We start from the raw sequence: 24940 nt of genomic DNA, 5'->3' as shown, positions 1-24940 counted from the left end.
CTGAAGACTGTATATATATAAACGCAGAGCTCATAAAATATTGCGGAGAAGACTTGATAAGATAGATGCATTAAATAATACTTCAAATTTGGAGAGCTGAAAGCATGTCTAAGTAATGATGCACAAACCTAATAGTCCCAATTTATAAAAAAGGGGACAAATTAAATTGTGTAAAATATATAGGGATAGCTCTTCTCAACGTAAGCTACAAAATTCTATCAAACATATTGTATGATAAACTAAATGTGTATGCAGAAGATATCGTGGGAGATCACAAAGGGGACAGATACCTGTAAACGGCCATACTTCCCCTGATTTTTATTAAAATTATTTAAATTGAAGAAGTCAATATATTTCTTTCAAAATTGGTATACAGTTTATTTATATATTAAAATAATACAAAAACTTTTTTTTATTTTAATCATTTAAAATGGCGGATGTACTTTCAATTCTTCCCGGAATGTCGCAGCGGGGCTTCTCAATCGGCGTCAGTGACCTGAATACAAAAAACCCAAAAATTATTTTGTTTATTAATGTCATAATTTCAATACGGATTAAAAAGAAAGGAAAAAAAAATTTCGCGGAATAAAATACTTCAAAAAAATGAATTTTGGTTCGAATATTCCTACTATTTTTGCTTCGAAAAAATAATTTTTTCAAAAATTTTCAAATTGTAAATTCACATAGAAAGTAATATCATAGAAACGATGTGTGCAAAATTTCAGGGAGATCGGTCAATAACTTTTTGAGTTTCCGTGCCAATTCAAAAAATTTTGTTTTGAGAAAAACGCGTCTAAAGTTTGAATACAACGTGACAATGCCTATCCCAGCGCTCGAACGCAAAGAATAGAGTCGTCACGGTTGATGATCTATAATATAAGAAATAAGAAATTTTTTGACATATTCTTAAAGGATTATATTAACATTTTATGAAAAAAAGTACTACTACGTAAAAGTACTGGGTATACCACAAAAAACAAAAATTTGATCAATATAACTCTTATACACTCAAACGCTAAAGTAATAATGAATGTCGAAATATCTGACAAATTCGAAATGAAATCCGGCGTCAGGAAAGGTGACTCACTATCAATGATTTTATTTAATTTAACACTGCATTCAGCAATATATGAAATAGATCCAGGTAGCACAATATTTTATAAATCGACGCAAATATGCGCATACGCTGACGGCATTGTGATTCTTACGAGAGATTAGGGAGGCTCTTCCGAACGTTTTCATGCGCTTAGTACAAACTACAAGACCAACGGCCCTCACTATAAATAAAGACGAAGTACATGTCACGATCCTTTCATGATAGTCACATCAGAATCGAAAGTTATATTTTTGAGTTCATTCAAGATTTTAAATAACGGGTGATTTTTTAGCTATTATCTTTTTAAAAAGTTGGTTTAAACAGCTGACGCACGTTTCGTGTTTTGTTTCACTGTTAAACATCTTCAGTTTGGTCTATAATTTAACCATGAATCGTCTTACAAACGAACAATGCAAATCATTGAATTTTAATATACAAATGCATGTTCTGTTAAGAAAGTTTAAGATCCACTTTTTTATCGAAAAATTGTGTTCAGCGACGAAGCTCATTTTTGGATCAGGACCGTAGTTCTTCAAAAATGCTTCGAATCGTAACGTAACTGTGAATTGTGAGCGCTACCGTGAAATGATATCCAACTTTTTTTGCCCAAAATGCAGGAGCGGATGAACCATTTGAAGACCAGTCGCGGTCAACATTTGCCTGAAATAATCTGCAAACATTGAATTATATGGACTGTACTATCGATTTAAATAAAAATTTCATGCATTTTTCTGAATTTTACGTGTGTTTTTTTTGAAAAGCTTTCCTATAGCTCTTAAAAAATCACCCTATATATATATATATATATATATTGTTTATGATGCCGATACTGTAAAAGTTAAATACGGACATTTTTGGTTTCGTCGCTTCCGTTTAGGCATTTCATCCCCTTTACATTACAACTCACAAGCATGAAAAATCAAAAATTTTTGAAAAACTTACTTCACGAAGTATTCGAATGAAAGAAATCAGAAAAGGTTATTAAATCTATCTTGACTTATGGCGTCTGGGGACTGGGACGGCCGGTCCAATACTGTGACGTCATTTTCTTGTTTTGTTGTTTCTCAATGTGTTTTTCTGAGTGCAGTGGTTTTGATGATGTCGGAAGATAGGATATGTTCGCCTCCTTCAGTCGACGATCGATGGGGTTGATTGGAGTTGCCGAAGAGGTGGTTTTGCGAATATCAGCCATTCACGCAGAACTGTGCTTCCTATTCCGAACAAAAGCAATTTTTCCCAAAAAGGCGAAAAGGCCTGAGGTTAAACTTTGTTAAAGCTTAATAACATCGCTTAACTTATTTGAAGAGCTTAACTCCACACTTCACTAGGTTCTTAAATAATTAATCAGTGAACATTTTTGAACGCTTTCTGAGAGTTGTATATCCCTCAAGTCTAATTACATAAAATCTGCCTATTATAACTTAAAATTTTTTTTATTCTTAAAAGTGTATACATTTCGTACAAGAAATTAAGTAACCGAGGATTTTAGCGCTTTTAGACTTAATTTACGGTTCTTCAACATATATCTTGGCTTATATCCATTCTTGTCGGCTGTGTACATCGTCACCGTTTCGGTGTCGGTCTTCTCGTCGTAAACCGTGTAGGAGCCCATTACCACACGTTGCTCATCTTTTGTGCCTGGATTCATTACCATACTAATCTCCTCACGTTTGCTGCCATTGGGCTCTTCTATGCTGTAATGATTTTTTACTAATAAAATGTTCATAGTTTATTAAAAAATACTCTCTTACTTCACACGATATCCTTCCTTTGTGGGTGCTGCGCTGTAAAATTTCGTAACGAAGGATGGATATAAGGAATCCAGCAAACCGGCATTTATGGTCATGGCGAAAGTTGCCAAAACGGCAGCAACGAAAAACTGGAAAATAAATTTGCTGATATTAGGAAAAATTGTTTTGATATTTGCGATCCCGAAATTTACACGATTACTTTACTACAAGGATTTCTAAAAGGATTTCAGTTCTAAAAGCTTTAGATAGCTATACCTACAACTCAAAAACTCTCATAGAATGTCACAAGGCTCTCAATAATCTGGCATCCAAAAACAATGGCTCATTAATTTGGGTACCAGAACATGAGGGATATGACGGCAACGAAAAGGCAGACTTTCAAGCCAAAAAAGGGGCAGATGTAAATTTCGTCGGACCTAATCCCAGCCTAAAACAAAAAGTAAAATACTGGGCCAAAACTCTAATAAATCAGCATTGGAACAACGCAGAGGGTCTTAGCCACTCCAAAAAGTTCTTAAGTTGCAATGCTAAAAGAGCTAACATGGCCCTCACGTTAAACAAAAAGAGCATTCGCACTCTCACAGGCGTCCTCACGAGTTACTTCACCTGCAACAAACACTTACATAAATTAGGCATAACTAACACCAGCACCTACAGATTTTGCTGCGAAGATGAGGAGTCTATAGAACATCTCATCATCGAATGTCCGGGGTTGACGCATAGAAGGAAAAAACTTTTAAACAAGTTCATGTTTATAGATGAAGACCTACAATCACTCCCTCAGAAGGAGCTGGTACAATTCATAAGCATATTTAACAGTCAATAGACAGCATAGGGTGCACAATAGATCAATATGGTCGCAGTGCTAAAGGCCCATACCTTAACCCTTTACTACCATTAACCATTAATTAACCATTCCTGATTTAATTTTACACTGCTTCTTGATGGGGAAAACACTGTTTAAGCGAAACAATGGCTTGAAAATCGTTATGGGGGAGCCCTCATTCAGAAACAACAATAAAACGGTGGTTCGCTGACTTCAAGCGTGGTCGTAGAGCACCAATGATGCATAACGCAGTGGACGTCCAAATGAGGCGGTAACAGCAGAAAACATCAAAAAATCCACAAAATTGTTTTGCATGATCGAAAAGTGCAGTTGCATGAGTTATTTGACATCGCAACGATACCAAAAGATCGTCTTGGCTTTATATTGCATGAGCCTTTGACTATGAAAAAGCTCTGTTCAAAGTGGGTGCCGCGGTTGCTCACTGTTGGCCAAAATCAAGAACGTGTTGATGATTTTGAACAATGGCAAAATTAAATGAATTTAACTTGAAAGTGCTTCCACATCCATCATATTCGCCAGATTTGGCTTCCAGCGACTACTGGGTTCTCCAATAACGGGTTTTATTTTGAATAGCCCGCTATTTCGGTAGATGTCACTTATGCAGCTGTCATTTTTTAATATTTGACAAGTAGAAACCACGCCATTAATAAAAATGGAACCATACACGCTTAAACAACGCATTGAAATTATTAAAATTCACTATAAAAATGGTGAAAATTTGGCAGAGACGGTTCGTGAAACTCAAACATTTTTGGGTCATCGTGAAGCACCTTGTCGGACCGCAATAAAGATATTAATGAACAAATTCGAGCTGTTGGGACCAGTTAGTGATGTGAGGACTGAAACCCGTGCATTTCACTCAAGAACAACCGAAAATATTGCTGTTGTAGCCGAAAGTGTTGAAGAAAACGCAGGTAGGCATTCCACATACAGGGTTCCCAATATTCGACGGACCCATCTGGCAGCCCTGTATCTTTTGACAGAGACGTCAGATAGCTTAATGGCATACCGCATTGAAAGCGTCAGTCCAAGCAGATTTTTACTATGGAACAGTACACCTCACGCGAGCGCTCCCAAATTGTTGAAATTTACATTCAACAAAAGAAGTCAATTGTGAAAACTCAACGTGCGTATAAAAAATTAAATAATGTGAAAATTGCGATTTTCTATGAACACCATTAAACGTTTGTACGAAGGGTTTTCGACTGGTGAAGCTCTTTCTAATCCAAAAAGGCTAAATCAAAACCGACCAAGGCGTCGCCAAGGACATCCCAAAATCGTCGTTCTCAGCAGTTGGGCTTTGCTCGGACCACTTTACAACGAATTACCCGCATTGATATGCATTTATTCCCGTATAAGATTCAATTGACGCAAAGATTGTTGCCTGCGGACAAGCCTCGTCTATTGGAATGGGCCCAAAGAGTCATCGAAATCCGTCGGGTTCGTCGAATATAGGCAACCCTGTACGTCATTACACCGTATTTTGCATAAATATTTGGGCTTTAAGGCTTTTAAAGTCCAGTTAACACAAGAACCCAAGTCGGCTGTTCATCAACAACGTCGTGTTTTTGCTGATTGGGTCATTGAAATGCATGAAAATTAACCGGAATTCCATCGAAAAATCATCTTGAGTGATGAGGCGCATTTCCGCCTCGGTGGATTCGTCAACAAGCTAAATTGTCAGATTTACGGCTCAGAAAATCCAAGAGTTACTGTTAAAAAGCGTCTTTATCCTCAACGAGTGACTGTTTGGTGCGGTTAATGGTCCGGCGGAGTCAATGGACTTTACTGTTTCGAAAATGAAGCTGGAGCAACAGTTAGGGTGAATGGATTGCGCTATCGAGAGATGAGAACGATTTTTTATGACCGGAATTGGATGGTATTGATCTGGACAACGTTTATTTTCAACAAGACGGCGCTACGTGCCACACAAGCAACGAAACCATTGATATTTTATGAAAATAACACTTCTTATTGGAAAACCCTATCTACCTATCTTATAGTCAGTAAGCATCCTGTTGATTAGTAAATAAATGAATAACAAAAGGGGATTTTTGTGTCACCATTTCACTGCTTACTAAGAAATTACAAAATCCGAAAATCTCGAGATTGCTGAATTTTTTATTTTTTAAGTATATTTTATCCTACAAATTTTGAAAAAAAATTATAAAATTTTTTAAAGAAACCGAATACATAATATTTCACTTGAAAAAAGTCTAAGCCAAAATTGAATAAATCTCGAAATTATTAAATTTTCTCCAAAAACCAGATCGTGTAGTTAACATTAACTCAACTATCGGGAAAACTTCTAAGCAATCTATTGAAATGCTTCGATTGAAGCGTGGCCGCCTGCATGGCCGCATATCAATGAACACCGCTACAGGCTGGTCCGCAATTAATGCTACTCAAATGAAATGAAGAATTTGTAAAAATGTGAAGGTGTACAAAAACTTTTTTTTTTTCATTTTTGCAATCAATTATCATCATCATATAATTTTTCAAAGAAACAGTTGAACATAAATATTGAAAATGCCATTTGATGTTGGCTGTTTTAGTGAATTACTAATAGACAGCGGTTTCCAGTTTAGCAGCGTCAAACCAAAACAAAAAAGTTTGCTTAATCTGTTTTCAAGTTTCACAACATTTCAAATCACCAATATACATATAAACATAAATAAGTATGTGTGTATGTACATATGTGTACATAGGCATTTGTATTCAAAAGTCAAGAGCGCGAAGATGGTTAAAATGGCCTTCTGGACGTGCAACTAGTTTTATTTGATTATCATAAATGTGCATATATGTGTGTAATATGAAATCATATTGACAAATTGTATAATTATAACTAAATTTTGTTGGTAGAGCAAGCGAGCAACGCGAAATTGGATTTTTTTGTTTCATTTACTTTTTTATAGCAATTAATTGGCACTAAAATCAATTACCCGAAATCGGTGTTCTTTGTAAACGTAGCGCATAAAATAACTCAGCACATAGATACAACTATTTTATTTATCCACCAAAAAAACTGAAATTCAAGGATACCTATTTACCCTTTTTAAATTTCTACGCACATTTTTAGTAAGTTTTTCTATTCGCTTACGTTTTCAGTTAAAACTTACCACTTTTGGAGATGCCATGATGAAGCTCGCAGAAGATCACAAGACTAACTGAAACATAATCAATTTTACGTTCGAACATTTCGCATCGGTCTGCTTTCGCATGAATTAAAATATTCATATTTGTGCGTATGGAACCACTCTTGGTGAGAAGAGAAGATCAAGGTGACAAAATCGTAAACGTCACGCCATTGACTGTGGATTTGACTATCTTAAGTGAAATAGTTTTGAGAGCGGGCGCATAACTATAGTAAATTCATTTATAAACTAAGGCTTTCATAGATGGTAGGTAGCCTTAATGATTCGCATTAAGACAGAGCAGAGCTGGCGCAGTTTAACGGTGACGCACTTTAGTAAATTTTAAATAAAAAATCTAAAATTTATAAAACTGAGTTTAATTTGGCTAGGCAACCGCTTACAAATTATTAAAAGCGATGCATTCTAGTCTACTTAATCTACAGTCCGTGTCAGAAGAAAAGAACCGGTTTTTTCTTGTAACTTTAAGATATATTTCGTTCTGCTTTCTGCTGCGTAATAGTCGCACTCAAAGGATACGACGCCAGTGCTAACTCAGGTTAATGTCGTTCGAAACTTTCGAGTACGCGAAGCGTTTCGAGGCGGTATTTTAATGCACGTTATCTTACGCCGAGGCTCCAAAGGTGATTAAAAATCAAAAAGTTAGGTGTCTTGTCGAATCTGCGGTATAAAGTGTACAAAAATGTTGATAACTTTTCCGAGCGCGGCTTAAAGCGAAAGACGACAAAAAGAATAAAGTTATCGTCCAACTTTTTAAGCGGGACCCTTCTTTGTTACTACGCCAAACACGATCAATTCTTGTAAAAAAGGGAATAGATGTGAGTATCAACACCATCGAATGTCGACTGAAGGAGGCGAATATATTCTACCGTTCCACATCATCAAAACCACTTCTCTCAGAAAAGCACATTGAGAAACAACAAAGCAAGAAAATGACGTGACAGTATTGGACTGGTCTTTCCAGTCCCCAGACGCTAACCCCATTGAAAATGTGTGGGGAACTTTGAAGTCGCATCTCGCCGGAAGGCCAGTCCATGATTTAAAGCAACTTGTGTGTCAAGTTCGCAAAATCTAGTCCTGTTTGTCGACTAGAAAAGCTGGTCCAAAGCATGAAGAAGATGCTAGGCTATACTTGACAACGATGAAGACTACACGGCTTATAGAGTAATTGCGACTCGTAGTTTTGTACATACTTTCATATACAAAAATGTAAATATATATATTTTATACTTCGCGGTGCCTTTTTTCTGACACAGACTAGTACATAATTCAAAAATTTCGAACTTCTTTGCCGAGATGATTTTTTAAAGCCACTGCAAACAATTTAACTATGGCTCACTCCTCAAAACGTTCTGAGTGTGCTTATGGTAAAATATGAAAAATTTTCCATTGGCTCGTTTTGACCCCTTCTTCAAGCAACCCCACAAAATTAAAATTTGAAGGTCTTTGGAGGATTGAGATGTTCTAGAAAAAATAGTCTCTTAAAAAATACGGTTTACAAGCAAACAGACTTTCTGCAACTAAGATTGCCCAAAAATGAAGGGCGTTTAATAAGTTGCAGTTGTCAGGCCATGTCTGCATCGTAACAAATAACTAGTGTGGAAAAAGGAAGCTTCGACCAGCAGATCGCGAAGCTTGGCTTTGGTCACAATTTTAATATTCGCTTCCACGACACAACTAACAGAGAATCTGATATCCTTCTCATAGCGAAATTTCAATATTCCCAAGTGGTTCAAATATGGACATAGGAATGTGAATCTGACTTTTCTACCGCGATTTTTTGAGAAAAGCATACAGACTTACAGACTACAGACTCTACGGTATCTCAAAATAACTCAAAATTTGTGCTTAAGAATGTCAATGTCTGTTCAGTAACTCTGCGTCGTAGGACAAATTTGTGTGCTGGAAAATGAAGAAGCAATTGAATGTCCGTTTAAAGTGTCTAAGACAAATTTGTGGCACCCAGTTCAAGCGCACTAGTCTCTCTGAGTATCCTGTTTTCACAAGTTCGGGCAGCAGTTAAACTAATCAGAACACCTGCAGAGTCGCACATTCCATTTGACCAGTATTCGATAAACGAAGGACATGAAATTCATCAAGACTCCCAAAAACAAATTTGTGACTGCTAACACTAAAATTCACTGGAATAACGATCTTATGAGCACAAGATTCAGAGAAGCTATATAACGATTTCTGTAGAAAGTTTATTATTATGGAAGAGCGGAATCCATTCAGCACTTCCGGTGCTAAGGTCTAGTACACAAATTTTAGTTGACCAATTCTTCAAGAGCCGTAATAGTCGTTGAAAAGACTGATAAGATTCATCAAAAATATCGGTATTACTTGAAATTTAAAATTTTAAAAAGGCGAGCTACGAAGCACCGATAGAATAGTAACTCCTAAAACACGCACGCTAAAATGTGCATTGCATTCGAAGCTTTGGAAAGTAGTAGTTGACAATCAAGGTGGAAAAGGGAGAAGTAACAGAAACAAAGAGATAGGATAGAACAGAGATGGAGACAGAGATAGCTTGTGATGTGAGGATTTTCTAGAAATGTTGATGATGTGAGGATTTTCTGAAAATATCATCCAGTTTGATATAACGAATTTTACTCGATCTCATGACATCGGAACCCGAAATTCCTAGTTTTGCTCTAACAAAGGCAGGTCACTCACAGAGAAAATTTTCAGTGTTATCCGGCCCCTCTAAGCAAGACAGGCAAATCGGGTCCTCAATGATTCCAATGGTAGTCATATGCTGACCCCATGGGTTGTTCTCTGTAGTAATACCGACCCTCAACCGAACCACTTTTTTACGAAGTTTCAGAAGAAATTCGACAGTTTTTTTTCGGTCTTATCACAAAATACTTTGTAGTGCTGCAACGCTCTTTATGTAAATTGCATCGATAAGCACTGATCCCATTCATGATTCCTGTAGAATTGATTTGACTTTGTTCCTTCTAGGGTAATCACTGATTCGCAGTTGGCCAATTCATCGGAAATTTCATTTACGTGCACCAAAAAATTAGTTTCTTCTGGCATTCTTGCACAATATTTGAGGTTTGCTTCTTGTTGTCCAGGGCCTTCAGTGCAACCTGACTGCCACTAAAGACTCCAATCTGATTCCCGCTGCATCTCCTCTCAATTAACTATTCTGCTACTTTCAGAATGGCTCAAATTTTCGTTTGTAAAACAGTTGGCATTCCTCCCATAGCTTAATGATACTTAAATACGTTTAAGAACCATCCGACTCGGTAAAGAAAATATGCATAAAATTTGTGGGCGTAAGAACGTCCTTAGGTGCAAAATCAGAGGATACTGCTCAGATAGCATCTTAAAGATTTCTCTGTCTCCCGAAGTGCCGTTTTTGAGCCAGGAACCATATTTAAGGAGTCTATGTACACATTGCTTTTTTTGTTTCCTGCTATATCTTAAGATCCAGGGGGAGCAAATCAAGCATAGCATTTAGGCCATCGTCGGAGGTTGTACTCATAGCACATGTGACGCATGAATATATGTTTTTGAAGTCTATATAATTCTTGGCCTGTGGACTTGGTATTGTTTCACGGGTCACCAAATTCATTAAGACCCATCTACACTTTTTTGAAACTCATCTCCAATTTATACAATATTAAAACCATTTTACAACCTAAAATTATTTTTGTAACAAATTCAATTTATTTGAAATTACTTGAAATGTAGTGAATGAATATATATGTACATATGTATGTATGTTTTTGTATGCTTTTAACTATCAAAAATTTGGAATGGAATATAACTTAAATAAATGAAAAATAAATGAAATTATATTTCGCTTGAAAAGCCAATGTACTTATTGTAAGTATGTATGTGTAATTCTACGCCAGCCCAGATTTATTGGTAAATCGGTTACATTATCAGTTAACCCGCACTGGACATTAAGGCTTTCGCACTTATTTTACGATTCTTGATCATATATCTTGGCTTGTAACCATCCTTATCGGCTGTGTACATCGTCACCGTTTCGGTATCGGTCTTCTCGTCGTACACTGTGTACATACCCATTATCACAAGCTGCTCTTCCGGCGTGTCTGGGTTCATGACCACGCCAATCTCCTCACGTTTGCTGCCATTTGGCTCCTCCAAGCTGCATAAAAGGATTTAAAAATTTAATTAATAATACAATTAATTCAAGGAGAACTGTATTTTTAAGGGCACGCTACATACTTGAAACGATATCCCAACTTGGTGGGCACTTGACTATAAAACTCCGTCATAAGGGCAGGATAAATATAGTCCAGAAGTCCGGCATTTACGGATAAGGACATGGTGACCAGAATGGATACAAAAAGTAACTGAAAGTAAAAAAATAATAATGAAATATAGTGAATGTGGAAATAGTTTGACGATAAAACGCAATTCGAATGGCAGCGATAAAATGTTGATTAGATCAAATTGCATATCAAATATTTTTAGTAGTTTGCTTCGTTTACTTATATGTGTAACTCCGACTTGCGATCTGTACTCATAATTCGATGTTTGGCATTTTCATTTTAATCAATAAAAGTTAGATAAAAAACATGCTGATCATTTCTGTTATCTTATTTTGGATTATCCGATTCAGATCAATTAAACGTCGTTTTGTCTGATAACTTTTCACCCATTCCATTTTGAGGCCAATTTCGTGATTCGACGATTAAAGAGAAGTCTTCTCACTATTGATAAAAATAAAATTTACCAGCTCATTTTTCCAAGCACTGCTCGCTCAATCATTAAATCGCTCCTATTCATGTGGCGCCCATACATCAACCTTTTTCTTGGAATCATTCTTATGTAAATGATTCCTAGTTATTTTTTTTTTTCTCAAGCTAATGCTGCTTTCCCCGGCCGCCGTAGCCGAATGGGTTGGTGCGTGATTACCATTCGGAATTCACAGAGAGGACGTAGGTTCGAATCTCGGTGAAACACCAAAATAAAGAAAAACATTTTTTCTAATAGCGGTCGCCCCTCGGCAGGCAATGGTAAACCTCCGAGTGTATTTCTGCCATGAAAAAGCTCCTCATAAAAATATCTGCCGTTTGGAGTCAGTTGAAACTGTAGGTTTCTGTATTTGTGGACCAACATTAAGACGCACACCACAAATAGGAGGAGGAGCAATTTATACATATATATATATACAATGCTGCTTTCCTGATTCGAATCAATGGTTTCTATGATTTTATCGACATTTTTGACAATTGGCCTCAAAAAATATACCTCATCTTCTATGTTCATATTACCCATTTTCTGTTGTTGCGATCCTGTATTGGGTAACAGATTTTTGAAGTGAAACTTCTTTAGGCGCGTCGGGGGCCCCAAGGCAGATTGAAAATAGGCGAGTGAAACGGTAAGTTCGGAGCGTTACCGAAATCTGTCAAATGGGCGGGGCCAAGGAGCAGCTGCTCCTTCCCACTCTCGCCTATTCGCTCTTTCTGTCGCTCTCTCGCATCGCAAGCGCTGAATGATGTGAGGGAGCCACCGAGACACGCCGTCTCTCCCCTTCTCTCTCGAATGCCTTTCTTTCTCTCCCGTTTGCTCTATAGCAGTGCTGTCCAAAATGAAAAATGTGAGTGTATAAGTGAGAACGAGAGAATGGGAGCAGCCCAGTGGGAAATTTAAACCAAAATAAATAAATATTGGATTGGAGTAGAAAATTGTTGTGGGAGGAATCGAAATGCCTTTTGATATTACATCTATAGCTTCCTTTGAACGACTTGTAACATAAAAGGCATTGCAAGTCGCCAAAGGCACTTTCTAGCATAAAAAAGTTCTCACAGGGCATTGTATTGCATACATTAAGCGTCGCGGACAAACGTGTTGTTTATTCGTTGCTGGTTTGCTAACGACTGAACGATGGAGAGTAAGAATACGTGTCATCAATTGATGTATGGGATGGACAGCACTGCTCTATAGCAAACTACCCACGCCGTGCATCAGCCGTTCACTAAGTGTGAAGCGAGGTTAGGATATTGCGTTGACCTGTGATTCGCACTGAACGAAGCGATATTCTTAATAGTTTTTAACAATATCGCTAAATCGAAGGAATATACGTATTACGGCTATTGATTTTTCTTTATTGAAAAAAAAAAAATGAAAACCTGAATTTAACACGAGAGAGGGGGGAGAGATCTAAACCGGGGCTCCCATGCATGGAACAACCAACTTAGAAGTTTCACTTCTACCGTGCGTGAGTCTGACAGACCCTAGATTTATTTTTTTTTTTTTTTTTTTTTTTTTTGTGTCCTTGCTCACTCGCGAGCATAGAGCCTCGACAACACTCTTCTATCGTACACAATTCTGTGGGGTTATTTTTGTGTAGTCCCATTTGATGTCGGCATTTGCTAGCTCGCGCAACATCGACCTTCTCCAAGTATTCTTTGGCCAATCGCGACTCCTGGTCTCTTGCGGGTTCCAGTCCAGTCTCATTCTCGTCATGGCTTGTGATGGTTTGGTAGCACATAAGCAGCACAAATTAGTTTAGCTGTATGCTCCGAATTTTCACTTTCTGTTTGAAGTAGTTTTAAAGTTTGTATCGAGCTTTCGCTTTCTTTACCTCCGTTTTGGAACTCTGTAGCTCATAAAATACAAAACTCAAAAGACCGGTTTTGAAGCTTAATGTCACGCTTACGTCTCCGTATGGTATGACGCAAAGCAATGCGCACTTTCTCTATGCAACAAAGCATATTTTAATATTTACGGTATTATTTCACTATTATTGTATTACAATATATTATTTCACTTACTAATTAATATTGAATTGAGCAATTTTAATTTTTTCAGCATATTAAGAGCATTTTTTAAGTTTTAAAAGGCATTTATAAGCGCTTAAAATTGATGTATAGTGCATGTCTGGCCTTGCCCTAGTAATTAAGCATTACGAAAGGGAAACATCACTCATACGACATGTCGCATTTTCAACCAAAATTGCAGCACTGATTTTGAATAGGCTTTCACTGATAAGTAAAGTACTTTTTAGATAATTTTATACTCAAATCCTTTGCAACTTAAGACCAATGGACTACTCACGTATATTCTTGATCTCAGAATAAGGTTTTTGTACTCGATTCTTCTCTTTTACTTGAGTAATCTCGTTGCTTTAGTTAAATATGCACAAATAATAAAGATATGTTTTAAATTATAGCAAAAAACAATTATTACTTATAGATATCTAGCGAAAGAATAAAATGCAGGTGTTCCACACATTTGCTGCTGATGATTGCATTTCTTGTTGCTTTTTTAATGCAAAGATGTAATGGTAAACGCGAGCTTCCCGCATTTGCATTCCATCAAAAATTTACATTGAATTTTTTGCGAGTTAAGAGAGCTTACACAACTTGTTGAATCCGGGGGGCTTTAAACTAGTTTTGACGTGATTCCAACATGTGATAAATATATTAAAATTTATTATCAAAATCAGTGCTCCTAAATTTATTCTTAATAAAACCTTAGCTGATCGAGTATTAATTGATGATTGTAAGCTGACTTCAGTCACTCCAATTTACAAAAGAATGGAATGGTAATTTACATACCAATTTCCAAATTAACTGCCGTATATAAACTATTTGAATGTGTTCTCAAAGACAAGTTATATTTTAGCGTAAAACGCCTGACTAGTCTCAGACAGCTTGGTTTTGAAGTTGCACGATCTATGGAATCTATCTAACTTATCAGTTTTTCCTGAAGATTGCGATGCAGGTTTGAGGGTCGACCTGGGGCAACCTTTCCAAATAGGCAGGATTGGATTGAAGGGAAAATCTGCACCGAAGCTTGCACCTCTGTCTTCACTGACGGTTCCAATAGGGAATCGGGAGTCGGAGCAGGATTTTGTCTAAATCAGCCAATTTATCTATCTCCTTTAAACTGCCGAACACTGGTAGTGTTTTTCAAGCAGAAGTCTTTGCGATACTGCAGTCATGCAAAATGCTTAGGGAACGCGGGAGCGAGGAAGATATCAACATTTTCTCCTATAGTCAAGCCGCGCTTAAGGCTCAGACGACCACACGGTGCAGAACGAAACTAGTAAATTTCTGTAAGGAGGAGATCAAATCTCTTGGAACTACAGGGAACATTTCTCTGATCTGGGTTCCAGCGCATAGGAACATAGAGGGATATGAAATTGTTCATGAGCTTGCCAGGAAGGAGTCAACTGAATTGGTATCAGAGACCTCCTACCCGGCCATCGACATCCCGCTGACAGTTGCTAATGGGAAAGGAGTCAACTGAATTGGTATCAGAGACCTCCTACCCGGCCATCGACATCCCGCTGACAGTTGCTAATGGGAAACTGCACAAATTATTTCTCAGGAAAGCGCAGAAAAGATGGAGCTCTATTTCTTCATGTGCTATTTCGAAAACCCTTTGGCCCCAATACTCGTACGATATACTAAGGACTCAGAAAGTCCTTTGGACTCCTCGCCATTCAATTTCCGAACTCGTAGCTAAGTTTACCGGTCACTGGGCGATCGGCTCGCACTTGGAAAAGCTAAGGTTACCATTTAACCCCCATTGCAGAACCTTTCAGAGAAGGAGACTGTTGAGCATTTTCTCTGTGAATGTCCGGGTTTGACAGCTATAAGACTACGGTTACTGGACGTTCACAGCCCTGGCTGGCTGTAGATATCTGCCTGTTGGAGGTCTCATAATGGTATCAAAACGGCGCTTTATTGGTACTTGAGGAGTGTCGAACCGGCACTTCAACCATTTCACCTACGTACCTACGCAGGCTTCCAGAATGAATACACACGGACTTCTCTAAAGCCTTCGATAAAATCTTCCATATGATTTTAGTAACTAAATTGGCCTGTTTCGGTTTTCACTCGAATCTCCTTGATTGGATTCGATCCCATTTAATAATAAGTTGTTATTGATTGAGTTTCTTCGAAGCAGTTTAATGCCACCTCTGGTGTACCTCAAGGTACTATTTTAGGACCTTTGCTATTTGTTTTGTTGTCAATAATATCTGTTCATGTTTTTCCTTTGCTAATTTTCTTCTCTATGCTGATGGTTCAAAAATTTATGCTGAAATAAAAAATTCTAGTGATTCAGAAGTCTTGCAGTCTGAGCAGTCTGAGAGCTCAAAAAATGTGTGTGCGTTTCGCACTATATTCACTCAATTAATTTCTCTGGCCAGAGATCATCATACGTATCTCATTGTCGATTGATTAGTCTTTTCCCATTAAATGACAGATGTTTTCTTCAGGCAGCATCATTTATGTTTGATCTCGTTAATGGCGCAATTGACTACCCGGCTACCCGACAAGAAAGAATAGAGTTTAATTTTCCATGCAGAAATTTTCGTCGTTTTAGGATTTTTAGCGTTGGCTTAAGTAAGATTGGGCGGCCGCCGTAGCCGAATGGGTTGGTGCGTGATTACCATTCGGAATTCACCGAGAGGTCGTTGGTTCGAATCTCGGTGAAGGCAAAATTAATAAAAACATTTTTTTAATAGCGGTCGCCCCTCGGCAGGCAATGGCAAACCTCCGAGTGTATTTCTGCCATGAAAAAGCTCCTCATAAAAATATCTGCCGTTCGGAGTCGGCTTGAAACTGTAGGTCCCTCCATTTGTGGAACAACATCAAGACGCACACCACAAATAGGAGGAGGAGCTCGGCCAAACACCTAACAGAAGTGTACGCGCCAATTATTTATTTTTTTTTTTTTTTTTAAGTAAGATTGGCTTTAGTGCCAATGCACCACTCTTTGGAACGTTGTGTGACTTTATTATCTCTCTACCTTTTTCAATTTGAAACTTTCTGGGGCCAAACAAGTATTTCCATGCAGGTAAAAAATTACTTTCTATGTAACAAATCAAAATAATACCTCGGAAATGTTTGTTAAATTCAAATTAAAATTATATTTTTTAATACTTTTTTTTTAATTTTGATCAAGTCAAATTGAAATATGATGTCTTAATGGTATGTTTTTATTTTTGTAAAATAAAGTAATTGACTAGCAAAAAAAAAATATTAAAAATCATTTTTTTGGGCCTCTGACTACCTCTAACCCCTTAATATCTTGAATATCTTTCCAGAATTTTGTTACACATTTATGAATTAATAAATATTTTTTTATTTTTTATTTATTTTACAATATTTTTATTTTTTTAATTTATTTTTTTATTGTTTACTTATTTATTTGTTATCAACCGGAAAACCCAAAGTAAGTTTAGAGCTTTTAGTTAAAATAAATTTAATTTGTATTTAATCTTAATTTTTTTGAGGTGTTAACTTACTGGAATATTAAAGTTTTATTTTAGCCTAAATTTTTTTATAATGCTTTATTTTGCATGTAAATTTGTGATTAGTGATTTTTTGTTTTATCCTAAATATCAGGTCAGTTCATAAGTTCGTGCGTTTTTTTAAGGTGGTTTTAAAATTAATAAAAAAGATGTTAAAAGTATTTATTAATCAATAATATACACAATAATATTTTCCTTCATTATTTACACTATGTTCCCAACGTTTAGGCAAATTTTTAATTCCCTGCTCAAAATATTTTTTGTCCTTGGAGCCAAAATACGCTTCGATATCCCTTTTTATATAATATCTTCTTTTGAGGAGTAGTTCTTGTTACTCATATGGGATTGAAGTCCACGGAAAAGGTAATAATCCACAAGGTGCCATATCCGGATATACTACTGTGGGCAAAAAGTAATGTGAATTTATTTGACAGAGTTCGCTTGATTAAAATTTCGCTCTAGCCAACTCGTCAATAAAGTGAAGGAGTTAGTGCTCAAAAATCGTCGGTTGACTATTAAAGACCTCACTGATATGATCGGAATATCAGAAGGATCTGTGAAAACCATTTTGAAAGACCATTTGGGCCTACGAAAAGTCAAATCTCGTTTGGTACCGAAAACTCTCAATTTCTTGGAAAAAAGTCGTCGCGTTGATGTGTGTGATACAATGCTTTCAGACTATCAGGACAAGCTCAAATGCATCATTACGGCAGATGAGACTTGGTTTTATGCTTACGACCCTGAAACAATCGACCAATCAAGCGAATATCGTGCTAAAGGCGAGGCCAGACCGAAAAAAGCACGTCAAAGTCGTTCAAAAATAAAGGTCATGATAACAGTTTTTTTCGATTTTCGTGGTGTGGTGCACTATGAATTCCTTCCACCTGGCCAAACTGTTAATAAGGAATATTATTTGAGCGTTATGCGTCGTTTACGTGAAGCAATTCGTCTAAAAAGACCAGAATTATGGGCCAACAACCCATTGGTTTTTGCATCACGATAATGCACCGTCTCACACTGCACTCGTTCTTCGTGACCATTTCGCCAAAAATTCCACGCATATCTTTCCGCAACCACCGTATTCGCCTGATTTGGCTCCGTGTGACTTCTGGCTATTCCCAAAACTCAAGAGGCCACTCCGGGGAACGCGTTTCGAGTCGATTGAGGAGATAAAAGCTGAATCGAAGAAGGTGCTGATGGCTACACCGGAAATGGACTATTTGGCATGTTTCGGGGATTGGAAAAATCGTTGGCATAAGTGTATTTCATCGAGAGGGGATTATTTTGAAGGGGATGGGATGAAATTGATTTACAAGAATAAATAAAGATTTTTCATTTTACAACCAAATTCACCTTACTTTTTGCCCACAGTAGCATGGTGGATGCGGCACTAGCTCTCATTCGAGCTCGTTCAGCTTGCCTAATGTTTGCCTTGTGGTATGAGGTCTTGCGTTGTCGTGGTGAAACAATACTTTTTTTTGAGTGCCTCATTCAGGTCTGATACCTGATAGGAATGGCTTGGTTCCAGAAGTTCATAATAAACAATACCGGCCATATCCCACCAAATAGACAGGGGAATCTTCTTGGGGTGAAGGCCATCTCAACAGGTTGGTTCTGGTGTTTCATCTTTATCTAACCATTGGCATTTGCGAAGAGGACTATTATAAAGGACCCATTTTTCATCACCAGTAGCGATACGGTTCAAAAAACTTTCATTTTCAAGCCGTTGCAGCAGCTGGGAAGACACATTCACTCTTTGCTGAAGGTTGGCGATGGAAAGTCCCATTTTCTCAGCTTTGAAACCTTTCCCAACTAAACCAGGTGCTTATGAACCGTTCCATGCGATGAATTTAACCTCTGTATCCACTATCATATCGACTGTTAAATTTGGCTCAGCTTCCGCGAGTTCGAGCAAGGCGTCGGAGTTAAAGACTTCAGGACGACCAGCGCGCGGAGCATCCTCCACGTCGCAGTTACCACTATGGAATTTTAAAAACCACTTTTGCGCAGTCCTTACACATGCGGTATCCTCTCCCGGAACCGTGTTTAGTTCTACAGCAACATATGTTGCATTTTTACCACTTTTATAAAAAAAATACAAAATATGCCTCTTATACGCGTTCGAAGATTCCATTTTATTTTTTAACAACACGTGGTTCTATCTGCGATTAAAAGCACTTGTTTAATGCACAATATATTAAAGAAAATGTAAGGAGTTCCGTTATATTCCGCGAATAATTTTTTGTATGCAAAAATCGTACAAAAGTGAAATGATGGGTAAAATACGCACGAACTTATGGACTGACCTGATATTTTGTATTTATTTATTTGTTTATCAAGCACACAGGCAAAAGATATTCTACAGCATTCAGTTAAAAGTAAATTTAATTTTTATTTAATAATTTTTTTTTTTTATATTTTTACTTATTAAATTTATAAACTAAAATTAAAAGTTTTATTTTCGCTTACGTGATTTTATATAGATTTATTTTATTTTTGTAAATTTTGTTTATAAATTAGTGTGTTTTTTTAATATTAATTAATATATTAAATAATTTTATGGAATACGAAGCCGAAACTAACTGAATTTCCTCCATATTTTCATCAGCCTTCACTTTCGCATTTCAAACCAAAATTCATTTATCTGAAATTCACGGAAAAAGCTTGACTATGTTCAGTTTATGCTTATATTTTTTTATAATTTGTAGGTATAATTTATACAATTCAATTTTTATCAATTAAGTTTTACTACATATTTAAATTTAGAATTAATTTTTATCAATTTAATTCATAGCATCTTAATTTTTTAACTGTCCATAATATAATATTTCAGAAGAAACAAATGTGATTTTACTTTCTTCACAGAAGCCTCTATTATCACAATTTATGAAACACTATTTTATCAACAAGCACTAAGCATCGGTATCAAAGCCATAAAAAGCAAATAAAATAAAACTTTCATTCCTCTTTTTTTTGTTTTTGTTTCAATAAAATTTTTGTTGTTTTTGTCTTTACACATTTTTGCCGCAGTTACACTGAATCAAACTATAAAAATCACAATTTGAATTTGCATCCTTCATCTGATAAATCTATCGCTAGTGGGTGACGTTGTTGGTAGGCTACTAACCAGCTTTACAGCAGCCATGGCGCGTTGCAAAGTGTTCAAGAACAAAATATCGACTGATCCATTGTAATCACAAGAGCTTCGCTTGACGGTTTGGTTTCACATCTATCAAGAGATGTAATATGACTAGAAGAGACATAGCATAGCATAGCATAGGCATACATATGTGTGTATATGTATGTATGTATGGGTATGGCTGCACACATATTTCCACAAACAAATTTGCTGGTATAACATATAATTAAGAATACACAATGGGCAAGCATACATACATACATACACACATACATATGCAAAACTAAATAGTAAGAGTTTAGCAACAAATCAACTATTTTTATTTTTTATATTATATTACTTTATAATAATAAATTTGTAAATTTAATTATTCTTATCACAACAAATAAACAATGGAACAATCGACGGTCGTATGAGTAGTATTTTCCACATTTTATACTCAGGTACTTCACTATCGACAGGTGCATTTTTTTCTACTATTTACATAAATCTTTTCAGTCTCTTGCGGTGAAACCAGTCTTAGTAACTAAGCGAAGCATGATTTTGTAGTAAATTGCTTAACGAACATCGAGCGCATGACCTACGAGATGAGAAAGATGCAAGAGATATGGTAACCACTGCATGAGTAATTAAAATACCTTTAGAGAGGTATGAAGGAATAATAAAATAATTCAAATAATTTAATGCTTGCGCAAATTAGAATTACTTCTAGACATAAATGGCTTGCGGGTTGTTTTTTAATGTTTCTTGCGGTATAGTTGATTTAAATATAGGGGTTTTCAATAGGCACATACTTTATTGGGTATGCAACTTTGCTTGCGCCACTTTTTCCTCTCAAACTTAATAGTGGTAATGGTTGTACGGGTAAGGCTAAGGCCATTTATGCACTGCGACCAGATTGATCTATTGTGCGCCCCTAATTACGTAATTATAATTATTTAGTATACCGATGAATCGAACCAGCTCTTTAGGAGGGAGCAATTGTAGATCTTTTCCTCTAGTAGGGACGAGCCCAGGATCCTGTGTCGCCTGCGGCCTAATGCCTCATAGTTGGTGATTCAGTGTTCCATGGAATCCTCTTCATCGGAGCAGAACCTGCATGATCTTGTACTAGATAACCCCAGGCGGCCGCCGTAGCCGAATGGGTTGGTGCGTGATTACCATTCGGAATTCACAGAGAGAACGTAGGTTCGAATCTCAGTGAAACACCAAAATTAAGAAAAATATTTTTCTAATAGCGGTCGCCCCTTGGCAGGCAATGGAAAACCTCTGAGCGTATTTCTGCCATGAAAAGCTCCTCATAAAAAATATTTGCCGTTCGGAGTCGGCTTGAAACTGTAGGTCCCTCCATTTGTGGAACAACAACAAGACGCACACCACAAATAGGAGAAGGAGCTCGGCCAAACATCCAAATAGAGTGTACGCGCCAATTATATATATATATATATACGGGTGGGCCATATAGAGTTTGCTTTTTGAACCACCTTTTTTTTTTTGTTTTTTTTGTGGAGGAGGGGAAACATCAAAAGCCTTTGGCCGAAGCCGTGATGTGGGACTTTAACCCAACTAAACCCCCCCTCATGTCCTACGGTATGTCCTCCTAGAACTTCACCGTTAAGTAGTACGTCAGGAGGCGGTTGTGAGTATGTTATTACTCAATCGTCTTCTATTATCATTCTGTTCTGTACATTGTGTTAAGGAGCTCTTTCTAGGGACCTACGTGAATATTCCGCGTATTGAATACGCATGCACATGTAATTTTCTAGTTTTCTTCGTTTTCGCACATATGTTGGATAAGATTTGTCTCACTTATGTTTTCACCAAACGCTCCCTCAAGTATATTTCGCTCATTAATAAACCGCGGGCATTGGAACAAGATATGACTCGCCGTTTCTTGTTCTTCGGGGCACTGCGGGCAGTACGGGTCGTTCTCAAGATGGAACCTGTGTAGGTATGCTTTAAAGCAACCCTGTCCAGTCAACAACTGTGTGACACAAAAATCAATTTCTCCGTGTTTTTGCTCAATCCACCTCGCAATGTTTGAAATCAGTTCAAAGGTCCACCTACCTTTCTCGGATTGCTCCCATCGTATCTGCCATTCTTCAATTGTTCGCAGCCTTTCTTCTTTTTTAGCCACGTTCGACGGTTCCTGCCCAATGGTATTATGTAACCTATACATCTCAACCGCGAGAAAGTCGATAGGCACCATTCCATACCATTTATCACATGGATTGCGTCATCTGAGACAGTGCGATAGGCACTGGCTACTCGCAGGGCGCCAAGTCTGTATGTGGCTCGTATGTGTTGGAGGTACGATGGCTTTGTGTTTGCCCAGATTGGTGCTGCGTACAGAATCACTGAGCTAGCAAGCGGCAAGCGTTCCAGCTCATGTTGAAAACTTCGGGATCAAAAGATTGTCTCTTCCATCCTCTTTGCTGTGCTCTTTGAGGGCGAAAATCGCTATTTTCTACACCCATTGGTATATCGATGGTTATTGCCTTATGATCGCTGTACGTGTAGATGGAACTTACAGTCCATGTTGCGTTGCGTGCTATAGTACTATGGGCGAAGGCGAGATCCACTATTGAGCATCCTCTTTCGGTTTGAAAAATGAATTTACCAGGCACATTAAGCAATTCCAGGTCAAATGGTGCCAGGCTTTCCATAAGCACTCTGCCACGTCTGCTAGTACGCGTACTTCCCCAGGTAGTAGACCAGGCATTGAAATCGCCGGCTATAAGTACTGGATTCTTGCCACGTGCCTCAAATGCCAAGGCTGTCAGCATTCGTTCATATTCTTCTGCGGTGAGGCTCGGTGGAGCATAACAACTGAAGAAATAGATGCCTTTCGTCTTAACCCATGTAAAGCCGTGTTTAGCAGTCGTCATTTCGCTCTGCGGCTTAATATGTCCCATTGTCCAAATCGCCGACTTGTTTGAATCATCCGACGCCCAGGAATAACCATCGATGTTTTTGTATTGCTCGGATATAAGTGCAATATCTATTTTGTGCTCTTGCATGGTCTGCTCCAAGAGTTTTTGGGCAGTTTGACAGTGGTTTAGATTAAGCTGTAAAACCCTCATTGGATGACTTCTCTTCGCGCCTTTTTAGCTAACGGACATTTGTAGCTGCCAGCTGCATGGTTCCCCTTGCACAGTGCACATTGTTCAGGATTTTTGCATGTAAGTGCCTCTTTGAACCATCTATTTTTTTGAGAATGGTAACACAAATGACATGTCAAATGTGTTCATAATTTACTTACAAGTTTGACATTTACGCAATGGGACGCTATACGCTTGAACAAAATTGGGAAATATTGAAAACCTATTTCCAAAGTGGTGAGTCTTCTTCTTCTTCCGCGGTTTCAGTAAATGGCGAGCGTTACCGTGACATGCTCAACGAGTTTTTGTTTCCAAAAATTGAAGAGGATAACATGGACGACATTTGGTTTCAACAGGACGGTGCAACTTGTCACACTGCCAAAGTTACACTCGAACTCTTGGCTACCGTTTTTGAAAACCGAATAATCAGCCGAAATTCCGATATCAATTGGCCGTCTCGGAGCTGTGATTTAAGCCCGTTGGACTATTTTTTGTGGGGAGCCGTTAAGGACAAATGCTATGCGAACCATCCAGAGACTATTGATGCTTTAAAACACGAAATCGAAGTTGCCATTCATGAAATTGGAGCCCAAACAATCGAAAATGTGCTTAAAAATAGGGTTAATCGAATGGCCTACTGTAAAGCCAGTCGTGGCAGTCATTTGAGCGATATTATTTTTCATTCATAAATGACAATGTTCAATCTTTAAAATAAAAAAAAAATTTGAAAAAATATTGATTATTTTTTTTTTATAGCCGATTCAAAAAGCAAATTTTACATGGCCAACCCTATATATAACTCTATTGTGTTAAAGAAACCTGTAAGTGCTCCACAGAGTAATCTGGGGCCCTTTTTATCTCGGGTTAGAGCAGATTTTGCTCTGTTGGCATTGAAGTTCAAAAACTTTTTGGAGTGATTAAGGCCGCTTGTGCCATTCCAGTGTTCCCTGATTTTAGTTTGGATCCACTTTTTGGTGTCCTGTTTTATACTATTTCTTCTCCTTCTGCCCCTATTTTTTGGTATAAAAGTCTGCCCTTCGTGTTCCTCATGTGCTGGTACCCAAATCAGTGAGACCTGATTATGAGTGGTCAGTTTGTTGGCAAACTTTAAGGCATAATTTTCTAAAAGTAATTAAGATTTATGTTTCGAAGCACTATCTGGTGTTTGCTACTACTTTTTCTCAGCTTTTGGGTAGCGCACAAATTACGCACTGGAAAAACTCCTCTGAGGCATCAACAAAACAAAAAACATCCAATGGCTCATGGGTAGATGATCAGCTCTAACTATGTAAAACAAACTGATAATCTACAATCAGATACTAAGGCCAGTATGGAGTTATGATGCGCAGCTATGGATCTTAAAGTAAACTCTGTCAACACTTTTAACCCTTTGGGGACGGAGCCGTTCGGCGGGCGAGCGTCGCTGAGGATGAGAGGTACTGGAGTGCGCAGTAAAGAAAATAAATACGTTGAACGTTATAAAAACTAAGGTTTTATTTAACACAGAAAACATTTTCATAAAATTAAAAAATAATTATAAACTCACAATTTAAAAAATAAAACAACAAAAAGAAGTTTTATGTTATCGCCTTGTGTGGT

The 24940-nt window shown here is 37.4% G+C and overlaps 2 protein-coding genes across 2 annotated transcripts; both read right to left on the bottom strand.

Annotated features, from left to right (window-relative positions):
- Nucleotides 1-2564: 2564 nt before the first annotated feature.
- On the bottom strand, nucleotides 2565-6831 carry LOC128855469 (uncharacterized). Its single transcript, XM_054090404.1, has 3 exons — nucleotides 6814-6831; nucleotides 2848-2975; nucleotides 2565-2790 (listed from the first exon to the last, which is right to left on the bottom strand). The coding sequence occupies exons 1-3, from the start codon at nucleotides 6829-6831 to the stop codon at nucleotides 2565-2567; spliced, it is 372 nt and encodes a 123-aa protein (XP_053946379.1).
- Nucleotides 6832-10500: 3669 nt separating this feature from the next.
- On the bottom strand, nucleotides 10501-20322 carry LOC128860166 (uncharacterized). The gene is made up of 3 exons (XM_054097458.1): nucleotides 20229-20322; nucleotides 11053-11180; nucleotides 10501-10972 (listed from the first exon to the last, which is right to left on the bottom strand). Exons 1-3 carry the CDS (start codon nucleotides 20244-20246, stop codon nucleotides 10747-10749), a joined length of 372 nt encoding a protein of 123 aa, XP_053953433.1. The 5' UTR covers nucleotides 20247-20322; the 3' UTR covers nucleotides 10501-10746.
- Between the last annotated feature and the right edge of the window lie 4618 nt (nucleotides 20323-24940).

Source organism: Anastrepha ludens, chromosome 2 (genome assembly GCF_028408465.1).
Source record: "Anastrepha ludens isolate Willacy chromosome 2, idAnaLude1.1, whole genome shotgun sequence".
NCBI classification, from domain to species: Eukaryota; Metazoa; Arthropoda; class Insecta; order Diptera; family Tephritidae; genus Anastrepha; species Anastrepha ludens.
Note: the sequence above shows the minus strand (reverse complement) of the source record. Positions and strands in the feature narration are given on the sequence as shown.

Bases quoted from the DNA above. Each gene is read 5' to 3' on its own strand.
- LOC128855469 (XM_054090404.1), bottom strand. The intron at 2,791-2,847 runs GTAAGAGAGTAT...AAATCATTACAG, and splicing joins AAGGAAGGATATCGTGTGAA to CATAGAAGAGCCCAATGGCA.
- LOC128860166 (XM_054097458.1), bottom strand. The intron at 10,973-11,052 runs GTATGTAGCGTG...CCTTTTATGCAG, and splicing joins AAGTTGGGATATCGTTTCAA to CTTGGAGGAGCCAAATGGCA.